The following is a 25,378-nucleotide window of genomic DNA, read 5'->3' as shown; positions in this document are numbered from 1 at the left end:
GATATAGTATTTTTATATTATTTTTTTAACAAATCCTTCTAGATTTATTGGACTGCCTTCTATAATATAGACGCAAAACACTATATTAATATATTTATTATTAGGAAACACTGCTCTATTAAAAGATGTCATAGTTCTACTATTTCTAAGATTGTATAATTCATTAACATATTTTTCTATGAGGATTTTAGCATTTATATCAAAAACAGTTAAAACAACTTCTCTTGTATGATCATGTATTTTAACATGCATGTGATACCTAGAATTGAAAAATAAAATGATTAGCAATAGATTTGCCAGCAATTATAGCATGTGCTAAGGGCTATCATAAAAAGAGGGTAAAACATATCATCTTTTGATGGCATATTGTAGATCTTGGTAAAATTCGACATGAAGTTTTGTTTGTTTGAATCACACCCATTGCAATGTAATTATCGACCATATATTGTTGGAAGAGCTTGTCATCATGCAAAAGTATTTTTTTTTAGATGCACGAAACTATATTATGTAAGCATAGAATTTTCTCATCGAAATATACACATTATTTCCCAACCTACTTGAAATTAATCTATACGGAATATTAATGCCCAACCATCCTTTCTATAAGAAAATAATAACATATATTGTAATGGCATATAGCCTAGATTTGTTTCACTTATATACTGCAATGGTCCAAATCTTATATATAGAAGAATATCTTGCTTATCAATACTTTCAGAGTCATCACCAACAATTAAAGCTACTTCTTCATTAGATGTCGAATTAATATATTGTTGTCCAATCCTACTCTTAATGATTTATGTGCATAAATCTATATTTTGATGAGCATTTAACATTTCGCCAACAGATTTAAATACCAAAATATATAGATTTATTTCATTAAGCATTGTTTTCATCATCCTCATAATAGATTTTATAATAGTTGATGTGTCACTATCCCTTTCAATACTATTTATCCGATTTCTAGGTTCATATTATATATCATAAATATATAGTTGAGCAAATTTAGGTCTTTCACCTTCATGAGGATTAAATATATAATTCTATGATAAGTTGCACCACTAATGTAAAAACGAAAAGGACCTCGTCCATCCATACTATTGTAATCGATTTTATCTCCCATGGAAGTGAAAGAAAACAATGAATTATTTTATCTTATATGTTCCATAAATATTGGTCTCGATACATCTAATTGTCCATACATAAGTGATTGAAGGACTAGAAGTGTATCGGGTAGGTATAGTAGCCACACTTTTCCAACTTGACAATATAGAAAGAGCATCGGATCATTATTTGAACTATTGCTACTCCTTTCTTCGATCCACATTAAAGCATAATAATGACGAACAAAAGTTGGCACTCCGAAATCCCGTATTTTAAAAACTCTTTGTCTAACTATTCAAAAGTGATCATGATCACTTGAAGGCACTCCACATCTAGTATCATAAATATTTAAATCATCAAACAAAGCAAAATGAAATTAGATTTAGTCTTGGACTGCATGAGACTATTATTATATTATGTAAGATATTTTAGCGGATTAGTTACCTTGATTATTTTTTCCTTCCTATTGTAAGTTTGATGGTCCACTAAATTCTCCAATAGTTCTTGCAACTGGATTCATGCTGGATTCACCTCCTTCGCATTGTTCAAATAAATTAATATTAATGTCATTAATATAATATTCATCATTATCAATATTAGATATATTAAGGTCAACTTTTCTCATTGCACCTCAGGATAGACAATAAAAGTTATGTTAACTTTTACTCATCGCACCTTTTCTTTTCCTTTTGATCTTCTTTGCTCATGACAAGAATTATCAATAATTGGATGCACTCGTAATACATCGACCATTGCATCCTTTCTTCACAAACAATGCCTTCAAAATTACTTTTACAAACATTTTCGTCATTTCTATTACCATTTATCGCTTCTTCATTTATACTTTGTAAAATTTGACCTCCATCAGCTTCATCAATTTCATTATAGATACTTATCCTTCTCATCTTCAAGATATAATATCACTGTTCACATGCTATCTTTTGTAATTGTCTAATACTATTCATTGCATTATTATTTTGTTTATTCCTCAAAATGTTTAGTCTTATCCTTCTATCTTGTCATGCAATATGTGATATACTACATTTCATATTCATAGCTTGAGAACTCATATATACTTGTAAGTCCAATTAATGTGAAATATTATTAATTCATAAACATCAATTTGTAAGATATTTGCTACATAAATTGCTAGCAACTTGTATGCTTGTCATGGAACTAAGCAACATCTAGATGTAGATCTTAAACATTGTGTCAATTTATGGATTTGTTAGGCTCTCAGGCTAGTTGGAGAAATCTGGTCCATAGACAGGCTTAATAAGTTGAGTTAAGGATACATAAAATTTAATCATAATCGAACTTATACTCAATTAGCTCATAGTGATGGAGTTCATTGGTTTTATTGACTGTGAAATTTAAATATCATGCCCAATTTTGTCCTAAAAATTTAAATAAGAGGCATGGTTCAGAAACTTTTTTTGGGTTGGCCATTCAAAGTCTATAGCAACATAATTTATAGGATTGGGATGCATCAATTTGCTATATATCTCTGAAAATTTTGTTCATGTATATTTGGATGATATGGATTATTTTTTTTGCCTGGATATTCAAAGGCAACCTACATTTGAATAATATTTTACATGCTACCTTTATTTTTTTAATCAACCTACATTTGCTTGGATATTCTACCTTTATTTACATTCTTGGAAATTCAAAGGCAGCCATAAATGAGTTAAATCAAATATCGAATAATATTAATCGTACAACCTACCTTTATTTGTTTTATTTTAACATTCCACGTGAATTACTATCAATTTGTGAGTTTGGGTTATATTAGTTGTGCAATCTACTTTTAAAAGTTTTGTTCATATAAATTTAGATGGTGCAGATTTTTTCTTTTTCTTTTTTTTCTGCTCAGGCTTCGAAGGCCAAAGCAATCAAGATTACGTTGAATCAAATATTGAACATTATTTATCCAACAACCTTCTTCATCTTAATAATGTGGACATCATATGACATGTGAATTAACTTCTATAGCACGACAATTGTATTATTTTACATGCTAAACTATTAAAAATTTAACTTAAAAATCATTTCTTTATCATCACAACTATAAATATAAAACTAATACTTATATTTATTGATTAGATAATTTGTAGTAATATCAAGTGTCATAATGTATTCCTAGGTAGCCCACGCTGAAGAAGAGGATATCTAAGTAACAAATATTAGTATGCTATGAACAGGAATCTCTATTTCTATTTTTGAATAGTTCAAATCATATTCAATATAAACAAAATCAAGCAGTTTAGATAGCAGAATTGTTCATTGTTTTTTTTTTTTTTTTTGTAAAAGCAGAATTGACTATATCATTACATAAATAGTCGATTATGAGTAATCATATGGTACTTGTGGCAAAATCCACTCCGAGCTCTAGCAATCAAGTTTCGGGCTTAGTTCCTTTTATACTTGGAGTATTTCAACCATTCACCTTATAAAAAATGAATAATTGAAGGAATAATAGAAGAAAACACAATATTAATCTTCCAACCACTTTGATTGTTGTGGCACTGATTGGCACTTCAATTGTATAAAGAAATAGAGGCGAGATTTTGTTAGGTCTCCTACTGCCTTCGATCACCGTGACACTAAACTCAAGTTTGAATTTATTTCAAATTCTTTTGTGTGTGGAGAAAAATAAATAAGAGGCATTTTTTATGCATTGAGAATTTTTCCTTTTTTATGCAACTTTCTAAAATTATATTAAAACATTTGACTAAAATTTAATTTGTTTCAAATCTTTTTGTGCACATGGAGAAATACATTAGAACAAAATATTTTTTTACCTTTCTTTATACAACTTCGGAACACCATATGTTTTTCTTTATTACAAGAGAATTAATATTTTCCTAAATTTATCTCAAATTTTTTTGATTATTTTTTTGTGTGTAGACTTCCTAAAATAAATAAGAATCAAATTCTTTGGTATATGAAGAATTTTTTTTACATGACTTTCTATAATTATTATGAAGAGTCTCACAAAAGTCTAATGATTTTGATTTTTTTACACATGGAAAAAATATCATGAATGAATTACTTTTTTCCCTTTTTAACAAAATATTTTCTCTTTTTACATGATTTAGGATTTTCCTCTTTTTTTGTCCAAGTGGAGAAAATATTAGAAATGAATTCAAATTATTTTTGTGCATGAATTTTTTTTGTGTGCGTGGTATTCTTTTCCCTTTTCGAATGTTTCTTTTTGAACAATATATATATATATATATATATATATATATATATATATATATATATATATATATATATATTAATGACTTAGGATTTTTCTTTCTGAAGAGTCCTACGAGGACATTATTAGTGATGAAATATTTTTTCTTTTTAAATGACTAGAAAACTTTTTTTTGTAGGCAATTTTTTTGTGCATGTAATATTTTTTTGTGGATAAGTCTGATAGATTATAAAATTTTAATATGAGTACTCCAAAAAAAATAGAAAATAATATATAATATAAGGGAGAAGGAATAGTCTTGTAACTGTCCCATAAAATGCTATCAGAGTGCTGAGCTACATAGGAAGTGACTCAATCAACTGCCCTATTCACCTACATATACACACAAGTAACCCAAAAAAAAATGCGGTCCCTTATCAGCCTACGGATATCCTGTAGTAATGATGCCCACAACTTGCTATAGATAGGCACCGAATCCATTTGATCACCATAGCAAAGTCTCCTTCAAGTATTTTTTTTTCTTTTTTCAACATTCCTTTTTGAACGAAATATTTTTTTCTTTTTTACCTGATTTAGGATTTTTCTTTTTTTATGCACGTAGAGAAAAATATTACGAAAGATTTCGAATTGGAAATTTTTGAGTGTGAATTTTTGTGCGCATGGAGAAAAATATTAAGAAGAAATTTCTTTCCTTTTCAATGAAATATTTTTTTATTTTTTTACACCATCTAGGATTTTCCTTTTCTTGCATGTGGAGAGAAAAAAGATTTTAAATTTTAAGGAGTAGGGATGTCCAATTTCTCCATGAAATAGGGCATCCTCCTGTCCCGGCTCATCCTGACAATTGTCCTTGTCATAGATATCCTCTGTATCTCTCTTTTCTTTCATTTTTTTTTCTTCCTTTGTTTCATTTTTTTACATTCCTTTCTTTTTTTATTATTCTTATCATTTCCTTTATTACTTTTTTTCTTTTTTTACCTTTTTTTATTTCTTTTTTTCTTCTCTCTTTTTTCTTCTTTTCTTTTTCTTCTATTTTTTGTTAATTTCTTTCATCTTTTTGCTTTTCCTTCTACATGGTTGGGTTCCAGACCCATCTCAATCCTATTTTCTTATAAGAACCAGAGCTGAATGGCTGGGATGCCCCCCATCCCACTGAAACTTAAAATCTCGAAAAAAAATATGAATTAAATTCAAACTCAAACTTGAATTTAAATAATTATCTTCAACATAAAAGCAAAATTTATTTTGGAAATTGTTTTTTAAAGGAGACAAAAACAACAGTGAAATTTTCCCTTTTATAAAAAAGTTGATTTTTTTACAATTTTCTTTCTAATTTTTTAAAATTTTGTAGAGAGATCAAATTTTCTCTCTCTTTTCTATTAATAAGTATTAGAGATCGAAATAGGCCAGGCCGGGTCGAGCCCTGCTCGAATTTTTTTACATAGACTTTGGGCTAAACTTTAGGCTTAAAATTTGAAGAAAATCAAAGCTCGAGCCCGATCCCAATCCAAAAGCCCATAGGTCCTCCACCGCTGTGGAGTATTTTGTTCCTTGACTCAGGGGAGGTTAGTGTGAGCTGCCGGTGTCCCAAAATAAATAAATAAATATTCACTAACCGCAGGATCACATCCAGATGGTCCGAATTGCATGCAGTGGTTGCAGAAATCAAGAGCCCAGCCCTTGTGGTGGTCGGCGGTGAGGATGTAGAAGGCAACGAGGCATAGCACCACCGCCGCCACACGAGCCCTGACCGTCACCCTCCGCGTTGCTTCCACCCACACCATCCCATTCACCACTCGTGACCCAACAACCCAAGCCCCAATCGCCGCCGTCCGCACCGCATCCGCCCGCACCATCCCCTTCACCGCCTGCGACCATATCACCTGAGACCCGACCACCTGCCTCCGCTCGCAAGATACGAGTCACCGCACGCGACCGTGCCTCCACACCGGCGCTCCACGTGTACCAACGGTGTGCACACCTCGTCCGCCCTCACGTACCACTTGTTGCTAGCCTCCTCTCAAGTCTTAAGGCTCGTTTGGTTCGCGGGAAGTATTTTCCCTCCTAGTCAGATTCCTAGGAAGAGGATACCTAGGGAAAGTACTTTTGGCATGTTTGGTTAACCATGGGAAAGTGACAAATTTACAAAGTGCTTATGTTTGGTTGACCATCTACTTTCCTAGGAAAGTTATGTATAATTCCTATTATGCCCTTAATAAAAATTAGGTCTTTAATGCCTCTTTAATGCTTCTTTAATGCTGAAGGGTCTTTTTGAGAAAAAATAAAAAAGGAGTGATTCCCACCTCATGGGAAAGTAACTTTCCCATGTTTCTCATGGGAAAGACTTTTCCATGAAATGTGGGAATCATATTCCCATGGGAATACAACTTTCCCATCTCTCTCCTTTGAAAACTCCAACCAAACAAGAGGCATTTCATTACTTTCCCGTTGACTACATTTTCCCCCCTCCTTTTCCTGCGAACCAAACGAGCCCTTAGGCTCGCCTCGGACCAAGCTAAATGGATCCGGTCTGAAATATCTATGGAGACTATTCTTAAGCAAAATTTGGATTTGATTTGCTTGGGGTCTAGCTTTAGGGCTCGTTTGGTTCGTGGGAAGCATTTTTTCTCCCAGAAATATGATTCCTGGAAAACAAATTCTTAGGAAGATGATGCCTAGGAAAGTACTTTTGGCATGTTTGGTTGACCATGGAAAAGTGACAAATTTCCAAAGTGTTTATGTTTGGTTGGCCATCCACTTTCTTGGGAAAGTTATGTATAATTCCTATTATGCCCTATGTATAATTCCTATTATGCCCTTAATAAAAATTAGGTCTTTAATGTTTCTTTAATGCTTCTTTAATGCTGAAGGGTTGTTTTGGAAAAAAATAAAAATGAAGTGATTCCCGCCTCATGGGAAAGTAACTTTCCCATGTTTCTCATGGGAAAGACTTTCGCATAAAATGTGGAAATCATATTTTCATGAAAATATAACTTTTTCGTCTCTCTTCTTTAAAAACTTCAATCAAATAAAAGATATCTCATTACTTTTTCGTTGACCATATTTTTTTTTTTTTATTTTTTACGAACCAACCGAGGCCTTAAGGCTGACCGCAAGTCGGCCTGGCGGGCTTCGGGATGCCCAGAGCCTACTTCCACCTCTAAGACCAGATTAGTTGATGGTCTCTGACTCTATGACGCAAGCGCTTTCCTCCCAAGCTCCGCATGCCGCCGCCTGTCGGAAGCCCTTCGCGACGCGCCATAGACTTATCCAATCATATATAGCCACGTGTCAGCTTTGCCGATGCACGGATTAGCGTCCAGGTTCATTGAACCGGATCGCTCGCCGTTCCCCCGGCCATCATTTATTCCCCACTCTCTTCCCGAGACCTCTCAAAAAATAAAAAACGCGCGAGATCAAAGTTTTCCTCTAGATTTAGTTATAATTCTTCTCTAATGGCCGCTGCCGCTGCGATTCCCGGTTCAATCTCTTCGCGTTCGCTCGTCTCCTGCGATCCCAAAGGTGCGATTTTTCACCAGTTTACTTCGCCTCTTCAGTTTTCTATTTTCATTGTTTTCCCTCTCCAACAGAGATGGTTTTTGGGTTCTTGCGCAGCGGCCCTGATTGGGTCCGTCAGGCATCTGGAGGCGTCGATCGTACCGTCGACGGCCGCTAATCCTTCCCGGAGGCGATGGGTGGTGAAGCTGCTCCATGCGGTGGAGCCCGCCAAGAGGAACGATTCCGTGGCGCCTCTGGCGGCGGCGGCGGCGTCGATGGCGGAGGCGCTGGTGGAGGAGAAGGGAAGGGAGAGGGAGGAGGAGGAGGAAGAGGAGGTGGATTACGATCAGCTAGCGCGAGAGCTCGAGAACGCTTCTCCTCTCGAGATCATGGACAAGGCCCTTGAGAAATTTGGGAACGACATCGCCATCGCCTTCAGGTTAAATCTCATCTCTGTTATTTCTTTTTTCTTCTTTTCCTTTGAGAGTGGTTTCTTGATTTAGATTTCCGTTATGATTTAGGAGAGAGTTTAGGAAACGAGTTACAAGATTATATCTAAGTAGTAAGTACTGAAATGCCACAAGGCCCGTGGGAGGCCATAACCCATAAACTTGTGGTCGAATACGTGGTGTGATTTTTAAACCATTTGATGGTAGATCGAAGGGTTATCATGTCTCACGGCTCTGGATCCGCTCACCATATTTATGGTGGATATTTTTTTTCCCATTTTAAACACAAGTAAGCTTTGAATCATACGGGCCTGTCATAACAAGACAAAGTGTCCTTCTTGCCATCAACTTCAACAGTAAAAGAAGGGAAAGGAAAAGCCGGCATCTCTGGCACATGATGACAATTAGGTACCATTATTATTGGAATAGTTGCGAGCAGAAACTGGACCCATTTCTCGCAGATTCCAGTACCATAATTGATCCATGTTAGACAAAAGAATTGGCTTGATCAGATGGATTTATCTGGTTTTTTTCACTATTGTTCGATTTGAATGTTTAAATGTTTTGTTTCCTCTTTCAAGCTTATTAATGCAGTCTGATCTATTTTTGATTGACCATCTAAATTATAGAAGTGCCCATAACTTGATGTTGTTATTATAATGAATAATTGGATAATCTGTAGTAGTATGATCTATTTTCATTGAATCTAACAAAAAAGTGTGTTTGAGGACATAGGTATTTAGATTTCCCTAAAAAAGGAAATAAGTATATAATAGCAAACTCAGTGTTTCAGTTATCTATAAATATCTCTATAATAATTTAGGACAGATTCTTGTAGCAATAGTTAAGGGCCTTAAGTCCTCTTGCATCTGTTTCATCTGCTGACATGCTCTTTTGTTTACTGAATGAAGTAATTAGACTTTTCCTGATATTGTCTATATCAAAAGAAAGGAAAATTAATTAGACTTCTCTAAGCTGCTTTTTGCTTGGATAGAAGAGAGGGAAAAATTTGCTATCTAAATACTTGGCATACTAATACAAAATTATTGACCAAGTTATTGTTTTTCTCGTACAGTGGAGCGGAGGATGTTGCATTGATAGAGTATGCTCGGTTGACTGGTCGACCTTTCAGAGTCTTCAGCTTGGATACTGGAAGGCTGAACCCAGAGACATACAGGTTCTTTGATGCTGTCGAGAAGCATTATGACATTCACATTGAATACATGTTCCCAGATGCAGTGGAAGTGCAGGCCTTTGTGAGGAGCAAGGGTCTGTTCTCGTTCTACGAGGATGGGCACCAGGAGTGCTGCAGAGTGAGGAAAGTGAGACCATTGAGGAGGGCGCTCAAGGGCCTTAGGGCGTGGATCACTGGACAGAGGAAGGATCAATCCCCCGGCACCAGAGCTCATATCCCAGTTGTTCAGGTAACAGCTCTAAATTTTCCCTGGCAGCTTACATGACCATGATGACAGAATGTGATGCTTGATGCCCTTGAATCTATATTGGTGGTTCAGAGTGCTCAGGTTATCGAATTGGATATGCAGGTAGATCCTTCATTTGAAGGGCTGGATGGTGGAATTGGTAGCTTGATAAAGTGGAATCCAGTTGCCTGTGTAGAAGGCAATGACATATGGAATTTCCTCAGGACCATGGATGTTCCTGTGAACTCCTTGCATTCACAGGTACAGATAAGTGGAATTTAACAGTGAATAATTGTGGTAATTCTGCTGATTCTCTCTGTGATACTTATCTTTCTCCATCTGCTCTGGATCCAGGGGTATGTGTCGATTGGTTGCGAACCCTGCACCCGACCTGTCTTGCCTGGTCAGCATGAGAGAGAAGGAAGATGGTGGTGGGAGGATGCAAAGGCCAAGGAGTGCGGACTCCACAAGGGTAACATCGCACAGGAAGAGGCACAGAAGTTAGGCAGTAATGGAAATGGGGCTGCAACCATCAACAAATCGGACATCTTTGAGACCCAAGCCATTGTTAACCTTAGCAGGCCAGGAATAGAAAACTTGCTGAGGCTGGAGAACCGCAGGGAGCCTTGGCTGGTTGTTCTCTATGCTCCTTGGTGCCGCTTTTGCCAGGTAATGTTCAGGCTGTGATTTCAGTTACTTCACTTGGAGCTCCATAAATGCCTTTGCCCTTTAATCAAGTCAGCTGATGGGATTTATATCTATCCTTCAGGGAATGGAAGCTTCCTATGTAGAGTTGGCTGAGAAGCTCTCTGGTACAGGCATCAAGGTTGGGAAGTTCCGGGCTGATGGAGACCAGAAACCATTTGCTCAACAAGAACTTCAATTGAGAAGCTTCCCCACAATTCTGTTCTTCCCCGAGCACGTATCCAGGCCCATCAAGTATCCTTCTGAAAGACGGGACGTTGATTCACTCCTTGCATTTATCAATGCTCTTTGGTGATGTGGAACTTGGACTGGGGTTGTTTCCTGGCATAATTTTTCACTCCTAATTGGCCGCCAAGTTTGATGATTGCAGAGAAGTATAAAATGGAGGATTCACAGATGTAGTGGGATTTGTTATCGTATGTTGTGAAGAGAGTTAATGGTCTCCACAAGTGAGTTTTTTTAGGGAGATTCCTCTGCCCATTAGTATTTGGAGGTGATTAGACGAAGGGATGCTTGAATTAGTGTATTTTTCATATCCTTCATTATATAATCTTTGTAGGATGGGGGTGGATTCCCCTGCCACTCCTTTGTAGCAAAAATGTTCACATTTTATGGTCCTTCTTGAGCATTTGAAAAGTGTTTATAGCTTTGGCATAAAGGTTGTGTGGGAATTGCGTTGTGGTTTGCTAGTTTATGCTGTGGTGGCTGATTTATTTTCATTCTGGGGTATATGCATTATGGAGGATATGCAACAGTACAAGATCCTGTCATATCCTACCCTCCCTGTAAGGTATGATAGGATAATATCCTGTAAGGTTGTTTGTGGAATTTGGAGACGGAAGAGCTTAGGTGCAGAAAAGTTGTAAGGGGATGAAGTCCATTAGATTTTGGGCTTTGTAGGGTCGGCAGGATATAGAAAATATGACGGTAGGGTTGGCAGGAGATAGAAAATATGACGGAATACCGAGGGTGAGAAAAGAAGTCATGACCGTTGGAATTGAACTAGAGTAGATATTTTTTTTATTAAAATATAATAGTTATTATAACCGGTAAACTATATTGGAGTCACCACCAAGATGTATTAAAAAAATTCTACGAAAATCTATGTGCGAGGATAAGGCATGAGTAGGTTGCTATTATTAATGTTGGAGAAGGGGTAGAGAGTGCATCGGCAAACAAATTCTAAGGCTGGGTTTAGGATCCTTAATTGCTTTTTTTTTCTTTTCTAAAATTAAGAAAAATTAAGTATGAAAATAGAGGAAAAAGGGAAAAAAAGAAAGGGAAAGAGAGGAGAAGATAGAGAGAAAAGAGAGGAGAGGAGAAGGGAGGGAAGGTTGCTGCAGTATTCCGATCTCCTTCTTTACAACTTCTTCTACCCTCTCTCTAGTTTTGAGCATCTACTAGGAGAGGCCCTTAGCTAAGAGGATATGAAAGGCCTTCTAATCTTCTTGATTGGTTGTATTGGTGGCCAATGGACATATCTAGAATTTTCTTTCAAGCAAGGATTGGAGGGAGAAGAAGATGAGGATGGAAAGAAGGGAATGGAGATAAGGGTCTTAGGGGTTGGTATCTATTGGCATGGTATCCCTAAAGCTATCTAATTTTTTATTCTTTTCATGAGGAGTATGGATGGAGAGGGGAGGGATAAAGGGCTATGATAAAAAAATTCTAATGTATACTTGAGAGATAAGGGCTAGGAAAGTGGGTGTGAGATAGACGGGAGAACAATGCGCATAGATTGACCGAATGTATTTAGATTAAAGGCCACAATCATGTAGAGAGAGGAGAGGTATGCTTTCTCATTTTTTAATGGAGGAGAATAATTGTGGCAAAAATATGAACTATAATGTATTTACGGTCTACAATGTAGGATTTTAGAGGGATTAAAATTGTATGTCAACTACTGCAAACTTAAGTTACAATAACTTGAGTATCTATGCAACTTCAACTACAAAGCTCCAAGTGCAATTAATGGATGACGAGATCAAACAAGCTATTAAACCTATGAAAGAAGGTACACTTTTAAATAATTTTTTAGTTCATCCTCTAAACACTGGAAAGACACTTTTATCACTCTAATTCTCAAAAAATCAATTGAGTTGATTCATTACAGATTCATTAGTCTAGGTACCAATTTGTATAAAATTATTTTCAAGATCATGGTATTGCAACTAATTTTACATTCCTTTATTAGCCTAGAGGAGAAAGCTTTTATCAGGGATTGAAGCATTTTAGACAATATTCTCATTGCTCAAGAATTCATTTATGATGTGGAGAAGGCTCCAACTTAATGGAGCCTCAAGGCTATCAAGCTTGATATGGAATGTACCTACAACCTTGTCTGGTAGGATTTTTTGACTTATGCCTGAGATAGCTAGTGTTTCTTGATATGTAGATTAGGTAGATACATGGGTGTGTCTAGAGCCTCTCCATTGCTATTCTGATCAATAGCACACCCACCTACTTTACTCAATATTTAGCCTTTGGTAAGGACACCCACTCTCTCTTTATCTCTTTAGTATTTGTGCAGATATTCTATTTAAAGCATTGAGATTAGTAACCTTCAACCGCTCTTTGTTGTTTTATCAACCACCCTAGAGTCACTAGCAATCTCCCACCTATTCTTCACTGATGATTGCCTCTATTTTGCCCATTCCATAACACAATGTGGAGATAATCAAGAATGTTATGGAGGACTATTGTTATGCATCTAGTCAAAGAATGAACCAACACAAGTCGACAATCCATTTCAACCCCAAAGCCAACCCTCTCTTAAAAAATGTATCTAAGAAAATATTGGGTATATCAGAATAGAGTAGTGTTTAACCTATCTATGTGTTCCTGTAGCAAGAAGAAGTATTTAAGTGTAAGCCATTGGAATAGAGTATGAGAACTAGGTTAGTAGGGTGGAAATCTAAATTAATCTCCATGATGGACATGATCAGTTCAATCAAATATGTGCTGAATGCTATGCCAATCTAAAAGCACTCTCTTGAAGCTAAAGCAAATGTTTAAAAGTTTTTTATGAGGTATCATCAGTGACGTAAGGAGACTATATCTACTTTCTGAAGACAAGATATGTTAACCTACTCAGGAAGATGGATTGGAAATCTAATTATTAGAAACAACTCTTGGAGCTCGATAATCTATGATGTTCTCTAATGATGCCCTAATATGATACCCGAATGGTGTGCTCTACCCTATCCAGCTCCTATAATAGCTTTTTTATCTAGAAATCTTTGTCTACCCATGTAATATCCAATGTCTGGTGGGTTATTGGTGGTAGATCAATCAAAATAATACATGATCTGTGGATATCTTCTATTCCTTTCCCACTAGCCTGCCATAACAAATCATGAGCTATTGGTGGACTTGAAGGTCTGCAACCTCCTATTAGTTGGGGAAAAGACATGAAACACCGATCTTATCTGTCATGCCTTGATGTTTCTTTTGCTAATAAAGTGTTCTTCATAGTAGTCCCAATCTTTAATACATTGGATAGGTTGGTTTGGGGACCTTCAAGTAACTACAAAACTAAAACAAAGGATATGTACAAGTTGCATCGAGGTGTCTCCATTTTACAGCGGAAAATCAAATGGGTGTGGAAGGATGGTGTCCATTCTAGGAATATGTGGAGAGTAGTCTAGGGTAGGACTCCATGTTGAGGTATCTTGGCAAGTATAGGGTTGAATATACTGTCTAATTGTGATTGATGTTCATGAATGGAAGAAATTATGGCTCATATTATCTTTTTGTGCCCTAGGGCAAGACAGATATGGAGGCTACATGACAACTGTTGTTCAATTGCAACATCTTCCTCTCTAGTGGATGCTTTCTTGAATTTCTTGAAGGAGAGGTCACAATAATGATGATAGAAAGCACGGGGTTTGTTTCACCTATATTGTATATCATATTTAGATATTGGAATGGCCAGGGGTTTGAGAATAGATTTTGTCCGCCTAAAGTTATGAATGTGAGAGGACCAACGCAAGCTGCTTCAGTAATCGACTCAATTTCTATTAGAATTTTTGATAGTTGGGGACATCTAAAACTCTTTTTAAAGTAGATATTGCATCTCCTCGGATATTTTCACCACCTGGGAGCCCCTACTCGCTAGTTATCTCAAGATCAACCTCAGTGGTAGTGTGTCAGATGGGGGTGCAAGAGACAGAGTAAGGTTTGTCATCGAGAGTCCAAACTCAGATTTTTATTGCTATGAATGGATGTTATCTATGTGATACTACCATCCTAGGGGCAGAGCTGAGAAGATTGTGGGAGGGAATAAATTGTGCTAAGTCGGTGCCATGGCTAGACCATGTTATCTTGGAGGGTGACTCGTTGACTGTAGTTGGATGGGTGATGAGGCAGTTTCATATAGACAAGGGCCATCCTATTCTCATAGACATTTGGAGAATGTCTAGAAGCTTTGCCATATTTTGGATAGTCTATGTATATCGTGAAGTGAATAGTACTACCGATTGTGCGGCTACCTATATTGCTAATCACTTCGTGGACATTTAGTGGACTAGTTTTACTGTCATTCCTGTTCACTTTCAAGACATTTTTATTCTGATCGCCTTGGATGCATCCATAATAGAGTTATATGCTCTATCTGGTCCACCAAGAAAAAGACAAGAATATCAATTAAAATGAATGATATTAGAAGTAATATTTTCTATGAATTATATATTTATTAAAAATATCTTCAACTAAAAATGCTTCCTTTGGTATGTAGCATTGGCTGAAGGACCTTGGTTCATCAGATCAATCAATAGTTTAATTGTTCTTTATTTTTATATCCTTCTATAATCTAATAGAATGAGAGGTGATCATCATATTTTTAATTGACACAAATTTGCAACGAAAGTATACCTCAAAGCATATAATTTATTTTACATTTCTTACTATGAGGATTTGAGGTTTTATCATTATTTTGGTTTCAATGTCTAATAAAATTGGATATCACAAACTTAAAAATGTTACAGCAGTTTTAAGTTCTGTAAGTCTATGATTGGATTGCTTTTATATTTTGTGGCTGCTATATTAAATAACATTTTTTATTTTTATGCAAGTCAAGATAGGCCATTTGGTTGACCATTCTGTGTAAGTGGTTTACTGAAGGATCTTTACCACCTTCCCACATTCTCATGTATGTTTTTTTCATTGACAAAAATAGTAAGCTAATTTCTTTTAAGGGAATTGATCCAGTTTTTATAAGTATAGGACAAATCCACTATCAGTGCCCTCAAACCAATTTCAAGAACTCCACTTATTCTCTTAGTAAAAAGACCAATCAAAGTTATACATAGCTTTCAATTCACAATTCTAATAATATAGATCCACTAATACTAGATCTTTTGGGTACTAATTTTGGTAAAATGATCGACCAAACTGGTAGTTCATCTACTAAAAATGGTTATGACTATGGTAGAAGAAAATGTACTTATTCTCAATATTAATTAATAGCATTTCCTTATATCACCTTATTCCACTAAAAGTTATGCAGTCAAAATAGAATTGTAATCATAAAATAAGGCATCACATTTTTTTTTTATTATTTCTTCCATCTCTATATCTTTTGTTAAAATCATGATTTAATTATCAGTCCAACTTCTTGGCTTATGTTTAGTATTTATTTGAAATTTATTTATGTCATAATGAATGATCAAAATTAGGGGTCAACAACTCTAATAAGTTGATTGTCTATTATAGTTACATTATCATTAATTGCGAATAGAATGAATAACTTTATACTCTAGTACTAAAGATAGTTTACAATATGGAGATAGTGCCAAACTTTATAATACTACTTCTTTGACTCCTATTAGCACATCTTGCGATGTACCAATGTCCAAAAGTAATTTTGAAAGCTTTGGCATTGTTGAGAAGGCAAAGATTGGCAATCCTGAAGAACATAATAAATCTATTGATATATCAGAACTATTGGAACAATTCTTTGTGGTTAAAAAGCTTATTATATTTCTATTCTTTATTTGATTATCACTTCCCCTTTCTACAAGAAAGCTGGTGAATGAGCAAGCGAACGCAAATAATGAAAACGAAGTGGAATATCACCCCTTTTGTGAGAGTGGAAACAATAATACGAGAGCCCAAAATTTGAACACCGAGGAAAAAAGTTCATCAGATGCCAATAAAGATTATAAAGAAGGTTATTTTGCTTTCAAATATATTTCAATTAGAAAGACTTTTCAGGTCATCGACTTTATGATGCATGGACTATATATTGTATAAATATTGTTAAACATATAGAATTTGATGAATGAGGCAACTCTTGGATATGAATATTCAATTTTTTTATATAGAACCACTATCAACCCTTTTTTCTTCATAATAACCATACAATGATATGTTCTATTATCTAGAAAACTTGTTTGTTAAAGAAAATATCCGTCTCAATATTACAGTTATTTAAAATATTTTGGATACTTTCTTTGTAGAACTTAACTTTTTTAAAAAAATGATTATAAAACATAAAGTTTTGCTATACGTTATTTTAATTATATAATATTTTTGAGGTTTTCTTTTCTCTTGCAAAAGGATAGGACTGAGCACAATGTGGAAGCGCAGCCCTGCCATGAGACTAATGATGATAACAAGAGCCCAAAGTTTGAGCACCGAGGAAAAAAAGTTCTTCAGATGGCAATAAAATGATAACAAAAAATAATTTTTTCCAAATATATCATGATTAAATGATTTTGTAGCTTACAGACCTTGTGATGTATGGAAACAGCTCTCTATCATACAAATAGTATGAATCACATAGAATCTGATGAAGGAGATGACATTTCTAGATATAAATATTAAGCTTTTGCATAACAATATCTGCACATTATTATAAAAAATTGTAATATACTATTCTTACAATATTACATGTTTCATTATTTTATATTTTTAATCTAGACCTCTTCCAAGTGGAGATGACATGGAGCTAAGTCTAGCTAGCTAATGAATATTTTACAAGCTTGTCTTTATGCATGCATACATACACACACATAGAGAGAGAGTTGCACTTAGCTAGTCTCGAGTGGATTATAGATATTGACACACATATACATAGAGATAGAGAGAGAGAGAGAGAGAGTTGGATTAAGTTACACTCGAGTGGACCTCCATCTAGATCCGAGTAGATCTACATCGAACAATAGGGGTCCCATATCCATGATCCAAGCTATTGGATATAAACTATTACATCTAAACTGCTTATATGGATTGTTGGCTCATTATCAAATTTTATTTGGCGGCTATATAAAATAATTGGAAACGAACGGAAATTGTTTCATGTTTCTCTTTTTATTTATTTTTTTGGTTTTTGTGCAAAAAGTAAAACAATAGTGGCTATGTAAATGGGGCTGTTGGACATTAGGTTAGTGTGTTTAAGGAATTTTGATTCCAATTATTTTTATGTATGTTTAAGGAATTTTGATTCCAAATATATTTATGTATGCCTTGAACATGTGTTTAAGGAATTTTGATTCCAATTATATTTATGTATGTTTAAGGAATTTTGATTCCAAATATATTTATGTATGCTTTGAGCAATTTGGTAATAAAATTGTGAAAGTTATTCAAGTTCAACATGGAAATGGAGTAATATTTGATTAAATTCTCTTTTCAAAGATATAAAATTATTGGAATGTTTTATACCTAAACACTCTTTTAGTGAAATTGTTTGTAAGCTTGTAACATATGCTTATGTTAGTAGATTAATAATATATTCTTTGAGACAAACTTACACCTTCGACTTAAAGGGATCAATTCAACTATTGGGAACTTGGTTAACCACTTCAAGAAAGTCTCCATTAGATTTGCTTGCGACAGGTTCGAACTTTAATCATATTTCTTATGAGGCTCCAATTCTAAATATGATGCTCAAGATGTCAAAAGTGGGCTAATGAGTAAACAAAATAGGCCCCTTAAGCTTGCTTTGGCGGCAATGTCTTTCAAAATAGATCTTATATTTGCTAGAACATTAACATGCTTTTGGACATTTTTCATAATATCGTGCACTTATCTATATTATGTTCTAACATGCTATCATGATAAAACAATTTGCGATTATTCATAAAACTAAGATTTGCCGTCTCGGTACCGGACTCTGTATCCGTACGAAATTTTTTTGACATACCACGTGACGATACGCTACACGTATCGAGTACCGATATCGAATCGGTATAGTATGCACTGTACCATCCGATTCGAGCGGGCACGATGTACTTTACATAAAATAATATATATATTATAACTATGAATTTGAAAACGTTGAGGGTGTTAAATATCCAGTATGGAAATTATTTTTCAGTCCCTATTTTGACCGTCCTATAAAATCCAGGACCTATCTGAACGAAAATTTTACTTCAGACCCCTCATTTTGATGGAAATTCAATTTCTAAATTATGTATAAAAATATAAACGTACAAGCAGAATGGAAGATGTACAAACTTATCCGGCACGGCGGCACCAATCCCTACTCCTAGGCCGTGAATTTTCCATTCATTGCTCTTCCTTGAAAAGGGCAAAAAAATAATGGACTTTACCAAGTGATAAGCCACACCACGTGTAACCCTCCCGGCCATCAAGAACGGAACATCTCACGTGGGCCCCGCCCTTTCCATCCACTCATTCTCCTCCACAGTATCACTCCTCCCCACCGGCTCCTCCTCCGCCGCCACCATCCGTCCACAAAAACCCCCGAGTAAAAGAAATAGAGCATCAAAGGGGCCAAGCTAAAGATCAAGAAATGTCTTCAAAAAGCTGGGTTGGCCGCATCCACACCCGTAGGGTGTGAACCGACGTTGTACCACCAAAAAAAAAAAAAAAAAAAAAAAAAAAACCTGGTTAAATACCACAAACCCATCAACTATTTCTTTGGATTAGGCGAGTGGCCATGGCTCTCCTCCCCCAACTCCTCCACTCTCCCACCCTCCGCTCCCGATCTCATACCCTCTTCAAGCCCCAACCATGTCCTCTCTCCTCCTCCTCCTCCTCCTCCTCCAACAAACTCTCCCACTATTCCATCCAGAATAAGCCAAGAAACCCTTCCCTCCTCCGCTGTTCTTCATTCGCCCCCGACTCCGTCGGTGGTGGCGGCGGCGGCGCCGAGGAACTGGTGGAGCTGCCGCTCTTCCCCCTCCCTCTGGTCCTCTTCCCGGGCGCCATCCTTCCCCTCCAGATCTTCGAGTTCCGCTACCGCATCATGATGCACACCCTCCTCCAGAGCGACCTCCGCTTCGGCGTCGTCTTCTCCGACGGAGGCGCCGCCGTCGCCGAGGTCGGGTGCGTCGGCGAGGTCGTCAAGCACGAGCGCCTCGTCGACGACCGCTTCTTCCTCATCTGCAAGGGCCAGGAGCGCTTCCGCGTCGCCCGCGTCCTCCGCACCAAGCCCTACCTCGTCGCCAGCGTCGCCTGGCTCGAGGACCGGCCGCCGCCCGACCCCGCCGATGCCGACGACCTCGAGGCCCTCGCCGCCGAGGTCGAGACCTACATGCGGGACGTCATCCGGATCTCCAACCGCCTCAACGGCAAGCCGGAGAAGGAGGGGGTCATGGACCTGCGGCGCAACCTCTTCCCCACCCCCTTCTCCTTCTTCGTGGGCAGCACCTTCGAGGGGGCCCCCAGGGAGCAGCAGGCGCTTCTTGAGCTGGAGGACACCGCCACCCGGCTCAAGAGGGAGCGCGACACCCTCCACAACACGCTCAACTACCTCACTGCCGCCTCCGCCGTCAAGGACGCCTTCCCCTCCTCGCCCTCCTCTTCTTGATGGTAGGGTGTTTACCTCTCTCCATGCCGTCGTCGTCCTCATTCTTGAGGGTTTTAGTTGGAAAGAGGAATCAGAAGCAAACAGTCGAACAGGTTACAGGCATAGCAATAATTTCTTTCGTTTGTATGTTGTCGCTGTTGTAATTTTATTAGCCCCTTTACTCGAACTTGTAGTACTTTGTACATTAAACCGACGCTGTTTGACGATTAGACAAACTCAAATAAGCTTTCACGACCTATTAAAGTGTGGCCATACCTCTCATTAGGATTGTTTGTTAGGTGTAATGATACACAGTTTTTAGTATTAAAGGGTTTTGGGTCTACAAGGTGATCTTGCTTATGGAGTAGTTTGTAGTCCATTTGCTCAAGCTACACTAACTGTGTCCTCAATGGATGCAAAGCTTAATGGTTGTTCAGGAACACTACAAGAATCTGAAAAAGCTCTGGCTATCTGAGAGATTATAGAGAAGCTGTCTGATGGATCATGATAACATTAGTAACATAACTTATTTTCAATGGATCATACACTGTGAAACAACACAAATGAGAGTTCAATGCCTTGAAAATATTTAAATCTTATAATGCAGATGATGTGTAATTTGTTGAATAGTTGCTTCTGAGACAACAAGATATGAGATAATAAGTGCAACCCCATGCACCTTCAACGAGAAAATGTATCTGCTTTATTTTGCCAGAATGCGTGGAAAATATATAACAAAAATATCTTCAGCTAGAATTTCCTTCCGTGCCATCCCTTGTTCAAAGGCCTTGGCTGCAAAGAAGACAGAGTACTCGTTATTTTAGCCCACTTGAAAACCTTGATTACCTGGGTTTTCATTGGCATAACTCACAGAAGATTCACGTCCTTTTCCTTTTGCATCTGCTCCATTTGGCACGGTGTAAGATGTTCAACAATTTTCTGAACATAAGATGAAGCATTGATGAACCAGGCACACCAAACTTAAATATGCGGTATTAAAGATAGCTTGCTGCCCAAAGGAAAAGGAGGCCAGAAGCATTGGTAGAGGACTGGTGGAGTATGAAAAAAAATATTGGAGGCTTGCCGGAGGGTTGAATATGTTTTCAGCACCACGAAATTGTTCCAAAGAGAAGGCATGATGTCTTGAGGAAAGCCTTCTCTTGCACTCTTTCGTCTTGGTATACAAGCAGTGGAACGGAAACCTTCGCTAAAGGAGGAATTGAGACCTCCGGATTCAACACCTAACCAACTAATTCATGTATCGTTCAACACCTCAGTGTTTCAGCCACAGCAATGCAGTTCAGCCCCTATCAATGAAACAGCACGCCCTCTTGATTGAAAAGCTGAAGCAAATGCAACAATTCTTTGGTGGATAGCTTGGAAGGCCTCTTGTCCTCAAATCCTCCTGCCTTCAGTATCCCAACAACTTTCTCTTTGAGCACATTCAATTCCAAAGCATTCACTGCTTCCTTTTCACCAACCCTAGTCCCCAGTTGATCATCATCATCATCATCATCAACTCCATCTTCTTCCTCCTCTTCCTCCAAGACTTTGCAAGCTTTGCCTTCTAATCGAGACCTCTCGAAAAGCTCCACAATCTTCTTCTTCTGCTTAAAGATGGCACCAAGCGTCTTGTTCTTCTTGCTGAAACAAGTCCTAGTAAAAGCCAACCACTCATCCAAATCGACCGCAGGGACATCAGATCTTGGTCGGATTCTAACAAGAGAGGAGTCAACTTTCGGGCAAGGAACAAAATCCTTCTTGCTAACGTCCATAAGGAGCTCGACTGTGGCCACCAGCCTCACGTTCGCAGCCAGGCGGTTGAATTCCGAGTCACCCGGGCTGGCCAAAAGGCGCCGAGCAAACTCCTTTTGGAGTAGCAGCGTGGCGCTCCGAAACCCGCACGGCCTACCCAACTCAAAGAGGAGTTTTGCAATGAGGGGAGAAGATATCCCATAAGGAATGTTGGCAACACAGAGATCGAATGGCGGGAATTCCGTCTGCAGCGCGTCGCCCATGATGACCTAAAGCCAGGAAGTGGGACAGTTTTAGTTCCACTCTTTGGAGAATTAGCACAAACAAGTGGGGCGCATATCTTACGTACGGTTAGACGGTCCTGAAGACCTAGCTGGGACACGCGGCTGTGGAGGGCGTCGACCATCCGATCGTCAATCTCGAAGGACACCACCCGACGGGCGGCCTCAAGGAGCCGGACGGTGAGGTTTCCGCTGCCCGGGCCGATCTCGAGGACGGTGTCGGTGGGGCGGACGCTGGCGCGGCGGACGATGGAATCGAGGACGCGGGGGTTGGTGAGGATGTGCTGCCCCCGACCCTTGTGGAGATGGAACGGGCGGCCCCATGCGTCTCCTTCCGCTGGCTTCGGCTTGTCACGTTCTTCTTCGTCGTCGTCGTCGTCGTCTTGTTGCCTGAGCTTGTAGCGGTGGGCCTTAGTGCGGAAAAAGAGAAGGGATTGGGATTGGAGTGCCGTGATGATGCTCCCCGGGGGAAATCCGGGGCATTGCAGCGTTCTTCGCCGCATGACACTTCGTCAGCAATGACGCTGAGGCGCCGGGGAAGAAAGTAGGCGGGAATTCTTCTACCTCCACGTTATGATTACCGGTGTTTGGCACCGTAATGATGCATTTATTTTGTACATGAGAAGGAAGATCGACAAATGGCCGAGATACCGATAATTAATTTATTCAAAATAAATATAATAAATATATTTTAAATTGGGAAGTTTTGTATAGAAATTATTTAATTATCGATTTTGTAAGAAAAAGGTGGACGGTAGTAGTCTGAATGAATATATGCCAATTATTCAAAATATCTATGTGAGCATTAATAATTATATATTGGATTTTCGTAAATATAAATTTCTTGTCTACATATATCATTCTAAATAGTAATAATTCTAATAATTTAGCTCTTTTCTTGTGAAATTAATAATTAAATATTTTACACAAAATTCATTTTTAATTATGTACATATATATCCTATAGAGAGGTTTAGGTATATTAAAAAAGGATATAAACATAAGAGAGAAGGAGGTGACACATCCACCCTTTATTGCAAATGAGGATGGAGTTGAACGGATTGGAAGTGGAGATATATGGACACTGAAGTTAGGAGTTTGCATTATATACAAGAAAACATTGTTGCGTACATGTATGTACATAATTTATTAGAAACAAGAGAGTATTTGTTGAATGAATATGATCCCATCTATCAATAGATTCATTAAAAGCATGTCTCGGAAGATACCACAGAATCTGGCAAGATGCCATGCTTTCCTTCTCCCTCTCTTGTTCTCTTCTATCGATTCCCCAATGCGCTTTCTCCAACTCATACTACTAGATCCCATAAGGCCGGTCAAAATAGATGATGTACTAGAGTATGAGACTTCTCAAACTTTTGTCATGATCCTGTTGAGATATAGATATGAGAAAGAGAAAAAAAAACAAAAAGGGTTCAAAACCATCTTTGATCTACTTATTCAAGGTTTGTAATTAGATGTTGGATTTCATTCGGTTAGTAGCGTCTTGAAAATCACTATAACATGGCTGAATGTGGAGTAGACCACTTTTAATCGCTCGCAACTTGCTGTCGATTTTAGCTTGCACTCCCATTGGCTTCTCACTAACCTATAAGAGTAATGCTAAACACAACTTATTCACCTGCCTCTCCATTCACACTTACTTTCACCAACCGGTCTTCCTTTAGGCTCGCCCCCTTCCCCTTCCATCGATCTGCTTGGCTCTAGCTTTCTTGTCTGGACCTCCATACTAGGCAGGCATTAGTCCCCATACACGGTCTTACAATTTTGCGGTTTTTGATAAACAGTCACTTGTCTTGGTCCATGCAACCTACTTTGTGAGGAGGTACCTATTGCCACTAGATCCTGGACTGAAGCCGGAGCGCAGATTGGTTGAGCATGAGGTTGGCGAGAACCGAGTTGAACGAGGTGGATGAGGTGTGGGAAGGTTGATTTTCTCCAGGGATAACCTGCAAGAAGTCCGCTTGCCGGAGAGTTTTCGGTGGAGAACCCTCCGATGCCTAAGTTAGAATAGAACCCATATAATTCTTAAAAAAATATCAATGATGACAAAACCAAAACATTGGCACCTAAACTTGAACTTCTAGTTGGCTCAAACAAATCTATATGCAGAAGTTCCAAAGGCCTAAAAGTTGAAACCATATATTTTGATTTAAAAGAAACCCTAGTTTGCTTTCCTAGTTGGCATGCATCAAAGATTTTATCTTTCTTAAAGCTTAATTTGGACAGACTTAGAACTAGATCTTTTCTAGCTAATTTTAATATAAGGCCTATACTTGCATGAGCTAATCTACGATGCTACAACCAACTAGTCTTACTGATTTTGGTATTCATGGTAGCCAAACATTTCATGTTTTTCATAGATAAATGGTCAAGATTGACCATTTATACATTTTCATGTCTATGCCTTGTAAACTTTATGCCATCATCATTAGGACTAAGAACAATGCATATAGAGGGTTCAAATATTACTTTAAAGTCTTTGTCACATAATTGACTAATGCTAAGAGAATTATGTTTGAGATTATATACCATTTTCTATTTGATCCACAGGCTACTAAACACACCTGCACCACAGAAATCAAGTTCTTATTTTAGATACCCAAGCTTTCTTAGGTCCTTAAAGATTAGCTATTATGATTCTTTTGGAACCTATATTTTCTTAATAGCTATTTTACTAATTAAGTTATTTGCTTATAACTACAGGTGAAGAATTTATGGCTAGTTTTACCATAGTTAAAGCATGTTGTTTTTCTTGAGTGATTGCTTGATAATTTGACAAGGATATTTTTTAATAATTCTATTTTAACAAAGAATTATAACTAAGTCCAGCTTTATCAAAAACAACTCATAAGCTATCTAGAATTATGTTCAACTTTTTAGAACTTAAGGTAAATCTCTCAACAATTGGTTTTAATTTATTTACTTCTTTACTTAGGTTTTAATTTTCTTCCAGTAAGATTTGTTTTGCTTTTAATATCTTTTCATTTTCATTTACAAGAATTTGGTTTTTCAGTTTTAGTTCTCTACTTCTTTGACTTAGCTTTCTACACTCATCTAATAAATCATAGAAAGCCTCTTGAAACTCATCAAAGGTAAAATTATTAAAGGGTTTAGAGTTTACCTCATCCTTATGAGCCATGAGGCATAGATTTGCTGTTTTTTGGTTCTTCTCCTTTGAAC

General features: G+C 37.5%; 2 protein-coding genes across 3 annotated transcripts; one reads left to right on the top strand and one right to left on the bottom strand.

Annotated features, from left to right (window-relative positions):
* The first annotated feature begins 7,696 nt into the window (after positions 1-7,696).
* Positions 7,697-11,010, top strand: LOC103719146 (5'-adenylylsulfate reductase 3, chloroplastic-like). The gene is made up of 6 exons (XM_008808254.5): positions 7,697-7,831; positions 7,925-8,246; positions 9,332-9,680; positions 9,801-9,938; positions 10,032-10,346; positions 10,447-11,010. Exons 1-6 carry the CDS (start codon positions 7,765-7,767, stop codon positions 10,675-10,677), a joined length of 1,422 nt encoding a protein of 473 aa, XP_008806476.3. The 5' UTR covers positions 7,697-7,764; the 3' UTR covers positions 10,678-11,010.
* Positions 11,011-20,647: 9,637 nt separating this feature from the next.
* On the bottom strand, positions 20,648-22,811 carry DIM1B (Ribosomal RNA adenine dimethylase family protein). 2 transcript variants are annotated; one of them, XR_605933.6, is made up of 3 exons: positions 22,244-22,811; positions 21,011-22,163; positions 20,715-20,931 (listed from the first exon to the last, which is right to left on the bottom strand). XR_605933.6 is itself a non-coding variant. In XM_008808252.6 (2 exons), exons 1-2 carry the CDS (start codon positions 22,676-22,678, stop codon positions 21,450-21,452), a joined length of 1,149 nt encoding a protein of 382 aa, XP_008806474.4. In that variant the 5' UTR covers positions 22,679-22,798; the 3' UTR covers positions 20,648-21,449. The 2 variants fall into 2 exon arrangements, 1 of the variants encoding a protein (XP_008806474.4); XM_008808252.6 differs by having other exon boundaries at positions 20,648-22,163; positions 22,244-22,798.
* Between the last annotated feature and the right edge of the window lie 2,567 nt (positions 22,812-25,378).

This window comes from Phoenix dactylifera, chromosome 9 (genome assembly GCF_051530095.1).
Source record: "Phoenix dactylifera cultivar Ajwa chromosome 9, Ajwa_hap1_PhDact_Kaust_v1.1, whole genome shotgun sequence".
Taxonomy (NCBI): Eukaryota; Viridiplantae; Streptophyta; class Magnoliopsida; order Arecales; family Arecaceae; genus Phoenix; species Phoenix dactylifera.
The sequence above is the reverse complement of the archived record's forward strand: the minus strand, read 5'-3'. Positions and strand labels throughout refer to the sequence as shown.

What these genes read in the sequence shown, in the direction of transcription:
- LOC103719146 (XM_008808254.5), top strand. Translation starts at nt 7,765, where the DNA reads ATGGCCGCTGCCGCTGCGATTCCCGGTTCAATCTCTTCGCGTTCGCTC. An exon ending in CTCATATCCCAGTTGTTCAG is followed by an intron (nt 9,681 to 9,800) that starts GTAACAGCTCTA and finishes TTGGATATGCAG; the next exon opens with GTAGATCCTTCATTTGAAGG. An exon ending in TGAACTCCTTGCATTCACAG is followed by an intron (nt 9,939 to 10,031) that starts GTACAGATAAGT and finishes CTCTGGATCCAG; the next exon opens with GGGTATGTGTCGATTGGTTG.
- DIM1B (XM_008808252.6), bottom strand. Translation starts at nt 22,678, where the DNA reads ATGCGGCGAAGAACGCTGCAATGCCCCGGATTTCCCCCGGGGAGCATC. An exon ending in GTCTTCAGGACCGTCTAACC is followed by an intron (nt 22,164 to 22,243) that starts GTACGTAAGATA and finishes TCCTGGCTTTAG; the next exon opens with GTCATCATGGGCGACGCGCT.